Below are 15,453 nucleotides of genomic sequence, written 5' to 3'. Positions count from 1 at the left end.
GTGTCCATTACGCTGCTGGCATTCACAAGCATTCCATACCGTCGAATCTCGTACGTCGGACCAGCTCGACAAATGCAACAATCGTTCACAAGAATCCCAGAGTATCAATACGCGAGAAGATGATCGAAAACCAGGTCATATGTCAGCCCTTGAATCTTCGTGAAAAATCGCGTGGGCAAAAACATGAAATCTGAGATTTTATGTACTCCTCTGTATGTGCCCAATTTCCCATACCTCGGAACTAGTTCAGCCTAGCAAGCACCAGGCGACACACTAGTGAACAATAACCCAGTCAGAGTTGTTGATCTTACCAAAAGCTCCGTGGCAGTACAGTTGCAATATGCATATAGCGGATGGTAGTGGATAATGCCTGAGAGGGGAAATTGAGGGCCCATTGCTGCCGCTAAGCTCAAGTTTGGCTTTTGCGCGTTATCATCATCCCCATAGTTTTGGAGACTCCTTCAGGAAGGAGAGAGAAAACAGCACTGGTCATCACATGTGCGATGCGGGTCAAGGGCTCCCTCGGCCTGGTCTAGAGTACCCCCCCAGAAAGCTCACCATGCGGACATCTGGGGGAAGATGGAGCTAATTTTTCTGCTTGTCGCTGAGCTGTGCTAATATCCGAGACTTAAAAGGGGAGATTCCTAGCTTGCATCAGCTTGCAGCGCTTGTTGACTCTCTCAGCTCGTCTTTCACTCGACGAATTCGACAATTGGAGGTGGCAGCTGCAAGTAAAGGGTCTTTGTACGCGTGTGAATAACTTCAACCACCACAATGCGCGTCTTCTCGACAATTGCCACTGCCGCGGCGCTGGCCAACTTGGCTGTTGGCTCTCCGGCTGCGGGAAATGGCTCGTCTTCTGGAATTGTCCAAGGGGCTGCCGCTGAAATCGTTTCGACCAGTGTAGTCAGTACCACAACAGCAGCAGCAAACGGCCCCAATGAGCCTGTTGCAGCAGCCGCACCTGCTGCCGCTACCACTACGGCCCCCGCCAATGCCGCTGAGTCGGCTGCGGCTTCCACTTCGACCCCCATCGTCTCCGTTCCCATACCTGCCGCAGCAGATAGCACTGCAGCTGCTTCTACTGCCCCGGCTGTGGCTGTCAGCAGCGCGCCTGATGCAGCTACCGGCGTTGCCAGCTCTGTCGCAGCGGCCGCCACTTCCACGACCTCCCCATCCGGCACCACTGGCGCCTCTGACTCGACAACCACCACAGCCAGCACCAAGGCCAGCACTACAACGTCTGCTAGTGCCGGCGATATTGCAGATTTACTCAGCAGCTTGTTGGGTGGAAGTAGCACCACCACAAGCGGTCTAGGCGGTCTTATCACTGATCTTGAGAACTACCTGAGCGGTATCACTGGCTTGCTTAGCCCAACGTTCTTGAAGAATCTCGAATCATTCACGAACAACTTTGCCTACTTCTTGGATGCGCCTACAACTGATCAGACAAAAGAGATTATCTCTGTCACCCATCAGCTCATCAACAACGGCACTGCTTCGTCTCTCATAAGCTTGCTGTCATCTGCAGGACAGCTATTGACACCAACATTCATCAATGAAACAAGCAACCTGATCAGCAAGGTCTCGCCATTGATTGATGAATTGGGCCCATTGTTGACCAAAGACACTGTCACCAACATCGAAGCTCTGTTGACTAATGGTGCAGCGTTGTTGACACCAGAGTTCGTCAAGGACACCCAGGCTCTCATCACAGATGTCGCGCCAATCTTGGGAGATCTCAGGCCGCTGTTGAGCAACCAGACTCTTTCCGAACTCGAGGGTCTGCTCACCAATGCCAATGGCTTGTTGACCGCCTCGAACACCAAGGCAATTGCATCATTGCTCAGCAACGCCAATGATCTGTTGACGCCAGAGTTCGTCAAGGACACCCAGGCTCTCATCACAGATGTCGCACCAATCTTGGGTGATCTCAAACCACTACTGAGCAACGAGACTATCTCTGAACTCGAGAGTCTCCTCGTAAATGCCAATGGCCTGTTGACGACTAAGAATACCCAGGCTATCGAGACTCTGCTCACCAACGCCAACACGTTGTTGACCGCTGATAATACCAAGGAGATTGAAGCCTTGTTGTCCAATGCCAACGGCTTGTTGACCGCCGACAACACCAAGGAGATTGAAGCACTGTTATCCAATGCCAACAGCTTACTGACACCTGACTTTGTAAACGAGACCAAGAGTTTGATCGGCGATGCTGCACCACTCCTCGGTGAACTCGGCCCTATTCTTACAGCCGCAGCGCCCTTGTTGACCACTAAGAGCATCGACAACATTGAAACTTTGTTGACCAATGCGGGCAGCTTGTTGAGTACTTCCAATACTCAAGAAATTGAGAACTTACTTGCAACCGCCAGCGGCCTGCTCACTGAAGAGAATACCAAGGATATCGAGTATTTGGTCACCAACGCTACCAAGCTGTTGACTCCAAGCTTCGTCTCGGAGACAAGTGGCTTGATTGGCGACGCTGCTCCTCTGCTCAGCGAAGTCGCCCCGATCTTGGCACTCGTCAAGCCACTGTTGACCAATACCACTATCGCGGAACTCGAGGGCCTGCTCGGCGGTGCTGTCAGTCTCTTGACGCCCAAGTTCATCAACGAGACTCGGGATCTCATCGACGAAGTCGGACCTATCCTCTCGACCGTTTCGCCATTGATCACACCCAAGTATATCGAAGAGCTCGGATGGTTGTTGACCAACGCCAGCAACTTGCTGACTCCAAGCTTCGTCTCGGAGACAAGTGGCTTGATTGGCGACGCTGCTCCTCTGCTTAGCGAGGTCGCCCCGATCTTGGCTCTCGTCAAGCTGTTGTTGAGCAAGGATAACATCGACGATATCGAATACCTCCTCACCAATGCCAGCAACCTTCTTACACCCACGTTTGTCAATGACACTCGTGGCCTCATCACTGAAGTCGCTCCAGTCATCACACCAGATCTCTTGGCCCAGGTTGGCGGCTTGCTAAGCAATGCTGACCACCTCTTGACGCCTACCTTCGTCAATGAAACGGGGTCGCTCATTGGTGATGTCTACCAGGTAATCCTCCTTTTCCCCGTTGACCCCAACGTGATAAATGAATCTTTGCTAACTTTTTCTTTAGCTTCTGCCATTGTTGAGCAGTCTCATAAACGCTTTGTAAGGAGTTTGTGGAGGTTAACATATCCTTGATTGCATTATCTCGGTGGTTTTGATTTTTTTTTTTTTCTTTTCCTTTCTTCCTTCGAACGACATAGCCTCATGAGAAGTATCATGACACATGCGTCCATGATTATGAACGACCAATGCTCGTATGAAAATCCCTCTTGGGGAAAAAAACATAAATGATGCTCGAGTTTTTGTTTTGGCATGTTTCAATGTCTCTGTTTTCGCATTTATGATATCCTGCAATGAGGGTCCTAGTTGGGTAATTGTTCTGTTAATATGCATAATGATATAATGTGGATAGCACATATACATACATACTTAGATATATACCAATTGAGGTTATGTATATACACGAGTATATATACAATGTCTTTTCACCGTCTTCAAAGCAAGCTGTAGTTGAACGTAGGATTGTCGGGCATAAGGAGGTTGGCCTTGCCTTATATGAAGGGAGAGAGTATCGAACAGCCTCGGTAGCTTGTCCAGCTTCTCATTGGCCGCAGCTTAGCTCACCTTGGACCACCTGGTTCGGTCCGATTTTAGCGTCGGATGCCACTTACTACAGAGTACTGTGTATACAGTACAAAAAAAAGTACACCTTGAGCATTCTGGCAATTGATAAATGTGAGGGGGAGAATGGATATTCATTGCATCTTAGAAACAAAAATATTCAAATAACAGATTGTTTTACAGCACGTTCTTATTGATCCTCTTATATCTCCTTCGGATTTGTAGAAACATGTCTGGGTCAACTCGACTCCCGAAAGCCGAGTCGACTTCTCGACCATTTACGCACTGGCTAACAAGCTACGGCCGAGTCGATATTAATCTACTCGGCTTGAGAGTTTGCAAGTCTTGACTCGAATGTCGATCCCTCTATCCACAATCATCGTAGTGTGCGCATTGTGCTAAGTACATGGTGTTCTCATCGTGTCTCTGGCATGTGATTCTGTCCCTTATCTGTGGAAACTTATAGCCTCCTATGCCCAGTCCATACTAAACACAAATAATGGCGAGCTCTTTAGCCTCTTTTGACTTGGTGGGTTCCTGGAAATTGATGAGCTTGTAGATCGGTGACAATGCCGGTTTGCACGTGCTGGCTGCTTTCCTGGTTGTAGGCTCGAGGCAAAGGGGATATTAGGCAGCCAACTTTTTTTTTTCTTGCTGTCACGAACTAGGAATCGATTGTCGTTCATGTAGTCTCTGTCGATCCTCCTGGTGGGTGGTTTTCACATACGCGTAGGCTGTGCAATTGTATCGTGCCGAGTGCTGGCTGGTGTTCGCGGGCTTCGTGGGTCATCACAGCATTCTCGACGTAGCGGCGTGTAGTGTGAGTAGTTGATACGATTGCTCAATCACATGCAACAACTCTATATATAACAAGCGAATCGAAACGATAGCGCTGCTGAAGACGAATTCGCGAAATCGAGTCATATGATCTAGCTCTTCGAAGCCTGATACTTCGACAAAATCTTGTACTCCACATCCCACTCCTTCGCCTTCTTATCCAACGCCTTCTGAACCTCATTCCTCTTCCTATCCTTCTCTTCCAATTTCTGTCTGATTTCATTCACGGCATCTTCCTGCGCTTTGAGCATAGCCGTCACCGATGGGTGTTCTTTGCGTAGCTGCTGGAGATGCGATTGGATTTCTTCAATGTTTATTGGTTCGCACGTAACTGGGTGGTAGTGTGTAGATGGGATTGTGGCATTTTGAGGCACACGAATCTCTGGTAATTGTGGATGGATGGGTGTTGTGCGTATGGAAGAGTTGAGTGGTACGGAGTCGAGGCCGCGAGAGTGAGGGCCGGCGTTGTCCTCCTCGGATGGAGGGGAGGGTAGTCTGCTCATCGTATTATCCGCAGAGGTTTTGGGCTACCCTTGGCGTCGATGGAATAAAATGTATCTTGGTTAGTTTACGTAGATGTTTGTCAAGTCTGAAAAATAGAGATGCATGTCTTTGCTTTTCTGCCATTCCATCCAGGCACGACTGCCACACCGCCCTCGTGATCGCCTCCAAATGCGTCACATGACACATATCTGTATTCATCATTACTCTTTATAGTGGCTAGTCATAAATCCAATCATAATTCTTGAAGTCTCTGAGCTATTCTTTAAGACTCAATATGCAGGCCTTTGGTAGGAACTTCCACTCCTTTCTTGCTTAGCTCAAGTTTGCTTACACAAAACAGTACCAAAGAACAGAAGAGTGAGTGGAGTTACACATGTCATAGTAGACATAGCAAGCACTAATGAGTAGAATTTCAGCCGAAATTCGAGCTCAAACTAACTGTAAGATATTCACTCATTTCTTCATAGGTCTAAACTAACTATTAATCCAGATAATCGATCTCAACAACATCCCTTTAGTTGCGGGGACGTCATATGTGAAATGGCATCTCCCATCCTCAATAGCCGCAGAGCACCGCGGGCATACAGATCGAGCCGTGATCCAAGATCACCGCGCGTCATGGGACTATGAGAAAGAGTTACCCATCAAACTCACAATAGATCGAAATCACATGCTTCAGGAATGTGACATCTCATTCGAGATATTCCAAGAATTCTCCTCTGGAAGTCGAGGGGATCGCATAACGTTGGGCAATATCAAGCTCAATCTTGCGGAATATGTTGATAAAAGTGAAGACGATAATGGGATTGTGAGAAGGTATTTGATGCAGGATAGTAAGATTAATAGCACGCTCAAAGTGGGCATATTTATGCAGCAGGTTGAAGGGGATAAGAATTATATCACGTCAGTACCCTCTCCTCGTGGATCTTTGAAAATAATCTTGACATCAGTGCAGGCCTCCTTTGAAATCGGCCATGGTATTCGGCGGCATAGCCGGCATCCTACCGCCCGAGCATGGCGAAACAGAAGAACTAGGCAGCCTACCATCTATCAACGTCAGCCGCGAAACCGGTGACTTGCAAGACATGTACCGTCGCACTTTAGCCGCGTCCTGGACCGCGAAAGGTGACGAGCTTCTACCAGACCAATTAATCGAAGATATATTTGCTGGTGGTCGCGGCGTCCCATCTGCCACACGATCAGGAGCCCGATCAGAGCGCGCAGACGATGATGACGGTAGTATAAGCGATGCCGGTTCTCGTACGACAGTCCAGGAAAATCGGTCAGATAATAAACGACCCAAAAGCGCGTTGAGTAGTCGGTCAAGAACAGATTTGAGAGATACGGATAGTACGATGAGTAGTGGACGGGGTAGTCTTGAGAGCTCGTTTCAGGATACCAAGGAAAAGGCTTGGAAGAGCTCCAAACCTAGTCATGAGGTATCGGAGTTTGATGTTCGGGATGACCTTAGGACGTGGGAGGTTACTGTGCATGATTGATGTTTGTGCATAAACTAGTGGTCATCGATCATTTGGTATTTGATATTAATATTAGATATGTCTATAACGTGTACATACATTAACCTTTGCTCCGTGATACCCTTTTGTCCTTTCGTCTATGACATTATACAAATCAAAAGAAAAGATTTTTTTTGACAACTCTACGGTGATGTGCATCTAGTAAATACCCGGAATAATCTTGCTTCGCACCAACGAAGTATACTTGTCCCAATCCTTTCCATACTTACGATGACACTTCTCCTCATCTCTGCCCTCGCGATGAATGAGAAGGATGCCAAAATACAAAATATAGAAATAAGTAAAGATTGTACCCCAACCTCGAGATTCAGGTGTCTGTACAGCGTGCTTCTCCAATTCTCCCGTAGTCGAGTTAATGGCCTCGATGATGGTGTAACCCGCGAACCCGGTAGGTAGGCAATAACCCCAGGACATAAGCCAGTCACCGAGGTAGTTGATATGACGCGCAGTTCCCCACCATCCGGAAATGAGTAATTTAGATCCAGTCTTTGTTTCCATGTATTTGAGGTGTTTGACGCGTGGGTCGTTAGGGTCTGTTCGGAAGCGGTTCTTCTCGTTGTTTGCGCTACGGAAGATATAGTATCCGAGGCCAACGACAGCGACGGAGAGTGCAATGCCCTCAAGACCCATCTTCACCGGGAACATTGCGAGATATCTTGTCTGGGTCGAGTACAGAAATGGAACCCATACTAGGTCACCGAAGCAGAGCATGTAACCGAAGCCATCCATGATGATGTCCATGGTGGTAATAATGGCAGGTTCCATGTACGAACTATCCAGAATATAGAAAGCTTGCGCAATAGTAATCAAGAGAATCGAATCAGTGACGTAGCCATGGGTACGGTACTGGTGTACAACATTCGACAGATTGAGAATGATGTAGCCAATCAGACCGGGTCTCATCTCGCAAAAGACACCGATATCAATTGTCCGGGCTGTTTCACTGACGAAAGGGATAGGCAAAATCACGCGAGAGTTGAGTTCCCGTCCAATGAAGAAGTCATAGATGACATTGCCGGTATGGCCACCTGGAGCCAGTTCACGAAGGTCGGGGTTTGGTTGTCCAGGCTCCGGGATGGAGAAGCTTCGCGCGTATACATAAATTGAGATCACAATCGTGATGAGGAGATTTGCCGTAATCACCTGCACGTACTTATCCCAAAGGAAAGTCCAGACAGCGAACTCGGCTCCGTAAACATACGTTCCAGCCGCAAGACCTCCTAGAATCAAGATGGTGGAGCGGAACGCTGGACAATCATATCAGCCTTCGAACTCTTCCATTCTTTCGAGGGGATAAGCTTACTGTTGAATTTGTACTTGTGTCGTCCACCGCACGCCAATTCAACACCCTCCACTTCCTGTCCGGGCAGGAAAATCTGCAAAAAGAGGAGAAGGGCATAATAAGACAAAATCCACAGCGTCACCTCTGTATCGTAAAGACTGGCAATACCATTCTCAGGCCAACCAATTTCATACTTCAATTTATCCCAGGTCAACGTCGAGGGGTGAAGGAGAGACGGCGCTGGACAGCCGGAGATGTCGTTGCAGAAGAAGGCAAAGCAGTAGATGAGGACAGGCAGGCCGAAAACAATTCCTGCAGCGCCTAGTCTGTTCAATGGTCAGTTTCTATTCGACAAACAATTCAAGATGCGGTGACGAACGGTCCCCCGAATTCATAGCCCCTTTTCTCCGGGACAATTTGTACAGGTACAGTAGCTTTGGGTCCTTTCTTTGGGCCCATTTTGGAAAATTGTTGGCAGGCAAATTGGCGCTGGCCGTCGAAACTAACTGTCTTGTTCACGGGACATGTGTTTGAAGAGGCAGGGCGAAGGTGTGTGGAGGAAGAAAGAGCAAGGGCTGCGGCGATCGCCCAAGCTTTTAAATACGCACTGAGCTCGGCAAGCCACGTTCCGTATAAGACGATGCGCTCCAAGCCTCGACGACTGCGTACAGCTTGTTAGTTCGGTTGCACCGGGTCGAGAGTCGCGGGGTTTTTCGGCAGGCTGCTGCTTTCTTAGAACTGTGATTGACCAGGTCTCAATTTGTTGTTGCAAGGCATATGTATCGTGAATCTTTTTATTTTTTTGGTTCCTTCGTCATAGAGGCTAAGGCCGTCTTACCTAAATCAGGCTAGGGCCATCTCGAAACTCCGCATTGAGACCAAGCCGACCAGTGAAACGCCAGGCTGGGGCCTTGTGTTCCTGTTGCTGTATCATGTACCATGTCTCATTCTCTACACAAACAACATAGTTCAACACCTAACAAACCATCGGATGCCATCACCCATTGTCGGATTACACTATTGTTTACTTTTCAACTGATTCCAGCGCTATAGCAACCGCCTGTCCATTAGCGCAGATAACCGCATCTCTTCAACCATGAAGATGCTGACGCGGCCAACCCTACTGGCCACCTTCAACACCCTCCTTCTCCTGCCATTCTCACACACCATCGAGGCAGCATCAAATACGCCCAAAAAGGACGCACATCCTCCCTGCACCGTCCAGTCCCTAACGACCGGCGCATTCTTTGATCTAAGCACAATCTCTCTATCCCCTCCGGAATTGAAGGATGGCAGAAAGGTACACAAGACCGATCGGGATGGGAGCTGGGAAGCTCGGGGTCATGATTATGGAACGAACTTTACCATAAATATTTGTGCGCCTGTCATTGAGAATGTGGGGGATGTCGTGGGAGTAGAGAAGTCAAGATGGCAGAATATCAGTGCCTACTATGAACGGAAGGGAAAGGTTTATTCTCTCGGGTTGGTTACTCCTCCATCGAATATAAAAATTCAGATCGGCTAATTATCCATCTTTGGGTGGTGGTAGGGAACAAAACTCCGAACCTATATTTCGAGGCAAACGACTCGTACTAAACTATACTAATGGATCACCATGCCCAAGCTCCGATACCCTCAACTCGAGATATTATTTGGGTGATGAAGAAGACGATGGGGAGCACGCCACAGTACAGACCTACAAGAACCGAAAGGCCGTTTCAACCACCGCAGCAAGTGATAGTAAGACAACCAGACGAAAATCGACAATCATGTCCTTCCTCTGTGACCGAGAAGCTGCTCCATCCCAGGCCACGGTTTCTTTCGTCGGCACAATGGATTCATGCACGTACTTCTTTGAAGTAAGAACCTTTGCGGCTTGTGGTGGTGTAGCTGCGGCTCCAGAAGGCGGTCTTGGACCTGCTGGTATTTTTGGCGTGATGTAAGTTCTTTCCCGAGCCATAACCCCTAAGCATTTTGCTTTTGGCTAATTGTGCGCCAGTGCTCTAATCGCTATCTTTGTATATCTTCTCGGAGGCTGCGCGTATCAGCGCTCAGTGATGCACCAGCGTGGTTGGCGACAGTGCCCTAATTATAGCATGTGGTCCGAATTGCTCGGATTCTTCAAGGTAAGTTTGCCTTTGGTATCGTCCGTTATCCGAATAGGGAGCTAATTGAACTTACAGGACTTCGCCATCATCATCTTCTCCTCTCTGACCCGCTGCTTTACGGGGAAAGGCTCTCCCTCGTCAGCGGGCTATTCACGCGCCAACGGTCAAAACGGCCTGATTGGTGCTATCGGTGGTCGACGAGGAGGAGACCGAGGCGGCCGAGGGGACGTCGATGCTGAAAACCGCTTAATAGACCAGTTGGATGAGGAATGGAACGATTGATTGCTCTGCTTACGTTCTTTTACGTTCTTTTGACATGTTATGTTCTCTATGTCCCGAGATTATAGGCCATTTTGATGTTTTGAAATTACCGTATGTATAACAGCTATAAACGAGGCCATTTCTTCAATGATAAAAACAATCGACGCTTGATCGAGTTTACCTTTATTACTTTTAAAAAGAAAAGTGAAGCGAACTAACTCTATTCAACATGTACGTTGAAGTGAGAAAATGTAAAAAAAAGAAATGCTTTGCATCATCCGTGAATCGAACACGGGCCTCATCGATGGCAACGATGAATTCTACCACTAGACCAATGATGCTTATTGATGTAAGAGTTGCACAAAATAGTATGATATGATAATCTCTATTGCTACATTACAATTAATAGAAATCGGGGCCTAGTTTTGAAAGGAATCGTATGATCGAGAGGTTCTTCTTAAAAAAATTATTATTCTTAGTAAGTAATCTAGAAGGTTTTCATTGACCAGGTAAATACCAAATTTGGGGATTGGAATTTCTTCTCTTTTCTTTCATTTGTAATATCATAAACATAAACTGGAGTATATTATACACGATACGCCCGGATAATATATATAACTTTATCATAGCAGACCAAATGACATATCATTGGCACCATTCAAATTCCCAGCACCATTACCACCACCAGAAACATCCGCCTGTCCCACATCCGCTGCATTGGCAGCACCATCACTAAGCATACCCGTCGAAAAAGGATCAAGATTAAAAGGCAGAAACCATGCACTCGGTTGATGAAACTCGCCGGTCCCCGACGGTGTAAAGGGATCCGTCCACATTGCTGTTGATACACTATTATTATTCGCATTGTTATTATTGTTATCGGTCATGTCGTTGCCGAGTTGGTTGGTGTCGTTTTGGGCGCCTAAGAAGTTGAGTTCGCCCGAGGCGAGACTGGATAGGTCCGTGCCTGTATAGGCACCGTGGACGAAATGTCTGTCCAGTTGTGGGAGAAAGTCTGGCATCATGCCATAGTCAAAGGTTGGCAGACCGAAATTTTGAGGTGGAGCTGCAAACAAGTTCTGGGCGTTGAAGTCGGGATACGGGGTTTCAGTATCCATGACCGTCGTTGGTGTGCCTGCCATAGGCGCATTACCAAGTGGTGATACCTGCTGCTGCTGTTGATGCCGCGAGATCGTGGTATGCTGATTCATGTCCGCAGGTGTCTGCGATTGTGCATGAGCTAAAACCTGCTTCGAGCTCCTCCTAGCCGGTCTCTGGTGTTTTCGCGGCTCAGTAGTCGATTGGCTGGGAGACAAGCTGGCAAAGAAATCCTCCACACTTTGCAGATCAGGCCGCTGTCCCATCACAGCGTCGCCCCCGATTTCTCTCCTTTCATTGGTTTCCGGACCTTCCCAGTGCATACTAGACACTCCATGCGGATATTTATCAAACCAGTCGCCATATTGAAACATCGAAGGTGCTTCATCCGTCGCATTCTGCTGTGCAGGCAATCCCCGAATGGCCGCGTCCGCGAATTGGCGATACCGATCCTTGGCGCTTTCTACCATGTAGTGGAACATGCCCCAATATCGTTTCATTTTATTGAGATACCGATATGTGTGTCTCAGGTTCTCTTTTGATCGTGCCTCTAGCTGGGCATTCTTGGAAAATATCCCCCATATGTGCACCGTGCTAGCTGAGTAGGCACAATAACCTGCAAATGGCACTGTCAAAGAGTAACCACTTGCCTGATCGATCAGCATCGAGATATGATGGGCTGCCTCCACAGCGGCTCGGCCTGCATCACTCAAAAACGATTTTGGCATACCCTTCGGTGGGCGTCCTCCCGGTGTCAAGGGAATAGCGAACTGGTTGAGAAAGAGCATATTTTGATGGATGATGATGTGTAGGAAGATGAACTGATTAGCGATTTTCTCTGCAGCATGGATCTGCAGGTTCTCTGGGTTGAAAATAAGTGAGCTCGGTAGAGAAGAGGCAAAATTGTCTATCTCTTGTCTAAGCCTCGTATACCCCGAACTTGGATCCCATAAGGGAACGGGCTCCTTCTTCTTTCCTCCAAGATTCAAGTAATCGACGATATGGCCCCATACAACGATCGCACGAATTATATATGCAGAAACACCCATATTTGCTTTTGGATCAGAGACCTGGCCTTGGCCCCTTGGGACTGGATTGGGTACATCCCCGTACAAATCCTCAGTCGGTCCAGGAATCTCCATTAAAAAGTGTGACTCCTTCACTGGAAGCTGGATTTGAATGAATTTTTCGTTTCCAATAGGCGGGCGCTGACTCCCGGAAGAATTATACCTGTCCATAAGGAAAGACGCCCACATCGTGCGTCTCCGGATTTCTCTGTCTGTGAAACTTAGATCCGACAGTTTGCCCTTTTTGCCAAGAGGATCATGGTCGACTTCTTGATGCAATTGCAAAGCGTATGCCATCCTCAATGCTTGTCCGCCGAAAGACCAACTCCGTCCGCCATGGCACGTGCCAAATTCGTGAAGTCCCAGAAGAAGAAAGACGGTCAGAATGGTAATATTGGGCTCATCATGGCGACTTAGAGCTATTCTAGCTGCCGGCCTAGCCCAGTTCTCGCCTCTAAGAAAGGCCGGCTCTGTGTTGATTTGCGGGTGGGTTGAGAATCGAGCAGACACAGCACAGACGGCCAAAATTAGAACCGGAGGAAGAGTGCCCGCTCGCAATCGTCGCATAAAACTTGGCCGGTGCAGCAGGAGGTACGATTGACCATAAACACAGTCAAAGAAGACTTCCGATAGATGCTCTTGTATTTCCATTGGAGGAAGGAATTCAGCGCCTTCAGTCAACAATTCGGTGCCTTCGTGAGATTTCGGCTCTCGAGTCATGGGAAAGACGTCTTCGCCACCAGAAGGTTGCTTAGAATTTACCCAGGTATCGATCTTCGATGCAAAAGCTTCATCCGCCGTGCGCTTCTTCTGCTGAGCTGCTTTTGGCTGCTTTGAGCCCTGCCTCGGGGGCGTGGGTTTAACCTGACTCCGTCCTATTGTAGGCATATCTCTCGTTTCGCTAGCTGGGATGATCTTGATTACTCGTTCCTCCATGCGCTTGAGTCGTTTGTCCAGCATTGCCATGTAATCTGTCCGGGGTTGCGCTTTGCGCGTCGTAACCTTGTACACGCAAGGAATGCGCGACTTTTGGCAATGCTTGCAAGCTGGTTTTTCACCGGAACATCGAATCTTCTTCCTACGACAAGCGATACATGCGAGGGGTAGTCGTTTTCTTTCCTTCCCGGCTTTCGTCTTCAATTCTGTCCATGCTGGCTTGTCCGAGTCATTCTCCCCTTGTTGAGCGGTACCGGTCGCGCCATCGCCATTGTGGCCGCCGCTGGGAGCGCCTTCTTCGTTCTGCCCGTATCCATTCCTATCGTCCTGATATCGATCGGGGGTACTAGTGTCGCTCATGTTATCGTCATGATTGTCTGTCACCAGGTTTTGTAGGCCATTAGCTGGTCTTTCAGTCGCCATCGGGCCGACACCCCCAGGTCCCGCCACATACGAAAGGGTGTAGTTCACAAATGACGGTACGTCGCTTAGATTTCGATAACTAATCGGTCGGGCGCGATCTTGTAGTGTAGGACTGGAGAGGGAGGGAGCTCGTTATGCTGAAGAGAACATGAGGGTGAGAGGAAAATGGGGATGGGCGGGCGGAGCGGAGTAAGAAGTCAGCACGAGTATGGGGTAAGACCGTTCAACGGCTCGGCGGCTTGGCATGCAGACCTATGTAACTAATCCAGACAATCCTTTCGTTAGAATTGTCGAGTTTTACTTTAAATATTCTTCTCTACTTGCTGCTCTATGCAGAACTCATTTTATATCATTGCATATCTAACTACACTATCAACAGACTTTTCTGTCATCGACCACCATAGCAATTCCCGAATCTCCACTTCAATCTCGATCGATGCATGCGGGGATTATCTTAAGATCAGTTTGATTGGACGAACCACACAGTGTCTGGGTCGTTATATCAGAGGCAGATAGATTCATGAACATACGTCTCTGTGTACAATGCATGTTGAAGAGAGAAATTAAGACCGATACTTCCAATATGAATATATCATAACTCTCGAAAATACGACCCAGCAAGGCGTAGGTTGGCGCTCTCGTTATTGAGTGATAATCCAAGCCCTTAAATCCAGATAAACTCCGGGTTATTTCCGGAAATGACTCGAGACAGCATAACCAGCGTATGTATCAATATTATATTAATACCAGTTCTAGGTAGAGATACTTCAGAACGTAAGAATGACTTGCAAAAAAAAAAACCTACTATATACTCGAAAGCATCATGGCTGCAAAACAGATCATCACCCTCATCACCGGTATGTATCATCCCAATTTCACCCAAAATGTGAAATCATTTTACTGAAAGCACACAGGTGCAAACCAAGGCATCGGGTTCGAAGTTGCCAAAAACCTCATCCTCAGCTCAGCATCCTACCACGTCATAATCGGCAGCCGTGACCCCAACAAAGGCGCCAAAGCCATCGCCGATCTACAAGCCCTACCAGACATCAAGGGGACGCTCGACACGCTTGAAATCGAAGTCACTGACGATAAATCCGTTGACGCAGCCGCAGAGACATTTGCCGCAAAATATGGCCGTCTTGACGTCCTTGTCAACAACGCCGGTATCCTCAGTCAATTACCATCAAGACGAGACAACTTTCGCGCCGTGTTGAACGTCAATGTCATCGGCGCAGCTAGTGTGACCGAGGCGTTTCTACCGCTACTCCGAAAATCAGAAGAGCCGCGATTAATCTTTGTTGGATCCAGCATGGGATCTATCATTGGCGCATCGGATCCGAACTCACCGTACTATCGACCCGTGGCGACGGAGTATCGTGCCAGCAAGGCGGCGTTGAATATGCTGATGGTGCAATACCATCACATTCTGGGGTTGGAGGATAAGAAGTGGAAAGTTTTCACCGCTGATCCTGGTATTAATGCCACGAACTTTGTAGGGGATGTGGAGTCTCTCAGGGCCATAGGAGCCCCTGAGCCTCATGTTGGTGGGGCAGTCATTGCTGCTGCTGTCAAGGGAGAACGAGATGCAGATGTCGGAAAGATGGTTGGTAAATATGGCGTGTCACCTTGGTAAGTGGGATCAGGTCTCTGTGGCTTTGTTTTACCAAATTTCCCGAAAATGACGAGAATCACACATTTGTTTGGTGGAATGCCCGACGCAT

General features: G+C 48.1%; 7 protein-coding genes and 1 non-coding gene across 8 annotated transcripts; 4 read left to right on the top strand and 4 right to left on the bottom strand.

Moving 5' to 3' along the window:
* Positions 1-774: 774 nt before the first annotated feature.
* EYB26_000914 (uncharacterized protein) lies at positions 775-3,160 on the top strand (the record flags this gene model as incomplete). The annotated part of the gene is made up of 2 exons (XM_054260227.1): positions 775-3,057; positions 3,122-3,160. The coding sequence occupies 2 exons, from the start codon at positions 775-777 to the stop codon at positions 3,158-3,160; spliced, it is 2,322 nt and encodes a 773-aa protein (XP_054116202.1).
* Positions 3,161-4,604: 1,444 nt separating this feature from the next.
* Positions 4,605-5,015, bottom strand: EYB26_000913 (uncharacterized protein; the record flags this gene model as incomplete). Its single annotated transcript, XM_054260226.1, has 1 exon — positions 4,605-5,015. The coding sequence occupies one exon, from the start codon at positions 5,013-5,015 to the stop codon at positions 4,605-4,607; it is 411 nt and encodes a 136-aa protein (XP_054116201.1).
* Positions 5,016-5,290: 275 nt separating this feature from the next.
* On the top strand, positions 5,291-6,515 carry EYB26_000912 (uncharacterized protein; the record flags this gene model as incomplete). Its single annotated transcript, XM_054260225.1, has 5 exons — positions 5,291-5,303; positions 5,357-5,373; positions 5,433-5,456; positions 5,507-5,919; positions 5,972-6,515. 5 exons carry the CDS (start codon positions 5,291-5,293, stop codon positions 6,513-6,515), a joined length of 1,011 nt encoding a protein of 336 aa, XP_054116200.1.
* A 177-nt stretch (positions 6,516-6,692) lies between these two features.
* EYB26_000911 (uncharacterized protein) lies at positions 6,693-8,295 on the bottom strand (the record flags this gene model as incomplete). The annotated part of the gene is made up of 3 exons (XM_054260224.1): positions 6,693-7,801; positions 7,858-8,162; positions 8,216-8,295. 3 exons carry the CDS (start codon positions 8,293-8,295, stop codon positions 6,693-6,695), a joined length of 1,494 nt encoding a protein of 497 aa, XP_054116199.1.
* A 637-nt stretch (positions 8,296-8,932) lies between these two features.
* EYB26_000910 (uncharacterized protein) lies at positions 8,933-10,226 on the top strand (the record flags this gene model as incomplete). Its single annotated transcript, XM_054260223.1, has 4 exons — positions 8,933-9,318; positions 9,386-9,775; positions 9,836-9,962; positions 10,020-10,226. The coding sequence occupies 4 exons, from the start codon at positions 8,933-8,935 to the stop codon at positions 10,224-10,226; spliced, it is 1,110 nt and encodes a 369-aa protein (XP_054116198.1).
* Positions 10,227-10,475: 249 nt separating this feature from the next.
* Positions 10,476-10,546, bottom strand: EYB26_000909. The gene has a single exon. It is a non-coding gene; the product is annotated as a tRNA-Gly (tRNA).
* A 282-nt stretch (positions 10,547-10,828) lies between these two features.
* EYB26_000908 (uncharacterized protein) lies at positions 10,829-13,666 on the bottom strand (the record flags this gene model as incomplete). The annotated part of the gene is made up of 1 exon (XM_054260222.1): positions 10,829-13,666. One exon carries the CDS (start codon positions 13,664-13,666, stop codon positions 10,829-10,831), a length of 2,838 nt encoding a protein of 945 aa, XP_054116197.1.
* An 886-nt stretch (positions 13,667-14,552) lies between these two features.
* Positions 14,553-15,365, top strand: EYB26_000907 (uncharacterized protein; the record flags this gene model as incomplete). The annotated part of the gene is made up of 2 exons (XM_054260221.1): positions 14,553-14,586; positions 14,644-15,365. 2 exons carry the CDS (start codon positions 14,553-14,555, stop codon positions 15,363-15,365), a joined length of 756 nt encoding a protein of 251 aa, XP_054116196.1.
* Positions 15,366-15,453: the final 88 nt, after the last annotated feature.

This window comes from Talaromyces marneffei, chromosome 1 (assembly GCF_009556855.1).
Source record: "Talaromyces marneffei chromosome 1, complete sequence".
Taxonomy (NCBI): domain Eukaryota; kingdom Fungi; phylum Ascomycota; class Eurotiomycetes; order Eurotiales; family Trichocomaceae; genus Talaromyces; species Talaromyces marneffei.
Note: the sequence above shows the minus strand (reverse complement) of the source record. Positions and strands in the feature narration are given on the sequence as shown.